General features: G+C 36.4%; 1 protein-coding gene across 1 annotated transcript; it reads right to left on the bottom strand.

Annotated features, from left to right (window-relative positions):
* Positions 1-342: 342 nt before the first annotated feature.
* On the bottom strand, positions 343-1,692 carry LOC122597006. Its single transcript, XM_043769646.1, has 4 exons — positions 946-1,692; positions 735-795; positions 543-601; positions 343-441 (listed from the first exon to the last, which is right to left on the bottom strand). The coding sequence occupies exons 1-4, from the start codon at positions 1,690-1,692 to the stop codon at positions 343-345; spliced, it is 966 nt and encodes a 321-aa protein (XP_043625581.1).
* Positions 1,693-2,069: the final 377 nt, after the last annotated feature.

The raw sequence follows: 2,069 nt of genomic DNA on the forward strand, positions 1-2,069 counted from the left end.
AATTTTGACATAACCTTTTATATTCACAGTATGTCTATGTCTAAGATTTTAAATAATCTTCTACATTCACAAACTGTCTATATCTAAGGATATTAGCAGTGACCTTTAAAAGTTTTTGATTTTAGCAATGACCTTTCATTTATTGGTGTAAATAGCAACATTTGACACGTGTCTCTGATGACGTGGAAAATTTAAATGACGTGGCAACTTTTTACTGACGTGGATTTTATTATTTATCTATAATTCTTATTTTCGTTGCCGAGTCGGTTCCCCCAAAATAAATCCCCTAAATCCTAACATTGACATAGGTTTATAGAATTCATAAAACCAAAAATCGATTACTTAAATCATAAGGTAGATAGATGATGTCTTGTTACAAACTATTACATGGTCAGAATTTTTGGGGGAAAGGTGAACGGAATTTAGATAAGCATCACCTCCCTGTAAATCATAATCAAAAGAAACGCAAAATTACATGGGGAAGAAAACAAATTAAGGATCCATTGTGATTAATATGGTAGTAACTAGTAAACTAGCAATACCCTCAATGGAGGTGGTGGCTTGAATGTTTGTAGACAATCTAAGTCTTCAAATCCCAAACCTATATAAAACAAATCACATTAATCAAAAGAATTAGTCATGACATATTGGGTAAAGGGATACCCTGGCTAACTTTTTATATCATCAAAATTAAAACAGGCAACTTGGCTAAGTACCAAGTTGGCTTTACAAACCATCCATTCTAAACAGCAAATAACAGACGAGGGTGACATGCCACGCCTCATTTTCCACTAGCTATTACAAACAAAAAATAATAACTAGAAATTACATTCGAATTAATGAAAAAGGTAAATCCCAAGCTGTCAAGAAGCGCTCAACCCGCCTTGTTTTCTTGAACCTACACGTGAGTAGCTTGAGACGAACAGTATGAATGATTATTCCTACCAGCTGATCACGAGTTCTTTTCTGTTGACGAAAAAGCCTAGCATTTTTTTCATCCCAGATATAGTATGTAGTAGCCGCTAGCACCAGTTTTGCTATAACACTTTGCACGCTCAACTTCCTAGCCATTGGGAGAATTCCAGCAACCATGACATCCCAATCATCCGCAATATTAGTCATATCTGCTTTAGTCTTCACAGTATGCCAAACATGTAGGGAAAAGGGGCACTCAAAAAATAGATGCTTATGCGAATCTGGTTGTGTCTCGCACAAAGAACAAGTTAAAGCACCTGAGCCGTTTCGATCCCATTCACTCATCAAGTCTTGAGTACGCAGTTTACGTCTAAAAATCAGCCATAAGATAAAAGCATGTTTGGGAATATTTTGATTAAACCAAACAACAGAATACCATGACACCACATTATCTCTTGGGCGCAAATCCTCCCAAGCGGCATGAACAGAAAAATCTTGCAAGCTATTGTTATTGTCTTTCCATAGCAATTTATCATCATCAAAAGACAAATGCGGAACTTGAATGTTGTTCAACCGAAGAGTCCATTCACTAGGCCATTTCCACCTTCCATTATCAATTAGTTCAGACACGTTATCATTAAGCTGAAATCCAGCCCTTGTAATTTCTCTTGGCGTTATATGATCCGCCAATGGGCTCATCCCATCCCAAGAATCATACCATACAGATGCTTGAAAACCATTACCAATACAAAACCAGAAATGCTTCTGTACTTGCATACACAACTGAAGGAGTTTACGCCAACTCCAAGATAAAGAACCACGAATCGGGGCTTCCCAAAAATATATCTCTATGAGGCCGACACATTTTAGTCATGATATATTCAACACATTTACAGATGAACGACACTGGGAATCATACTATATCTCTATGAGGCCGAATGAAACGGGTCAAATATTGTAATTTAATGTACAAAATCTCTTAATCATTATTATATTTAAATAGAAAAAAAAATATAACCATCAGAACCCTCAATTGCTTCCCTATCGCCCGTAATCAATTTTGGGTTTATGAACTCTGTACACCCTAAATGTGTGTCACTGTTACGACGTGGGAGTTTTTATTTTGGGAGAAACTGACCTGACAACGAAAATAA

Source organism: Erigeron canadensis, chromosome 4 (genome assembly GCF_010389155.1).
Source record: "Erigeron canadensis isolate Cc75 chromosome 4, C_canadensis_v1, whole genome shotgun sequence".
In the NCBI taxonomy this organism is placed as follows: Eukaryota; Viridiplantae; Streptophyta; class Magnoliopsida; order Asterales; family Asteraceae; genus Erigeron; species Erigeron canadensis.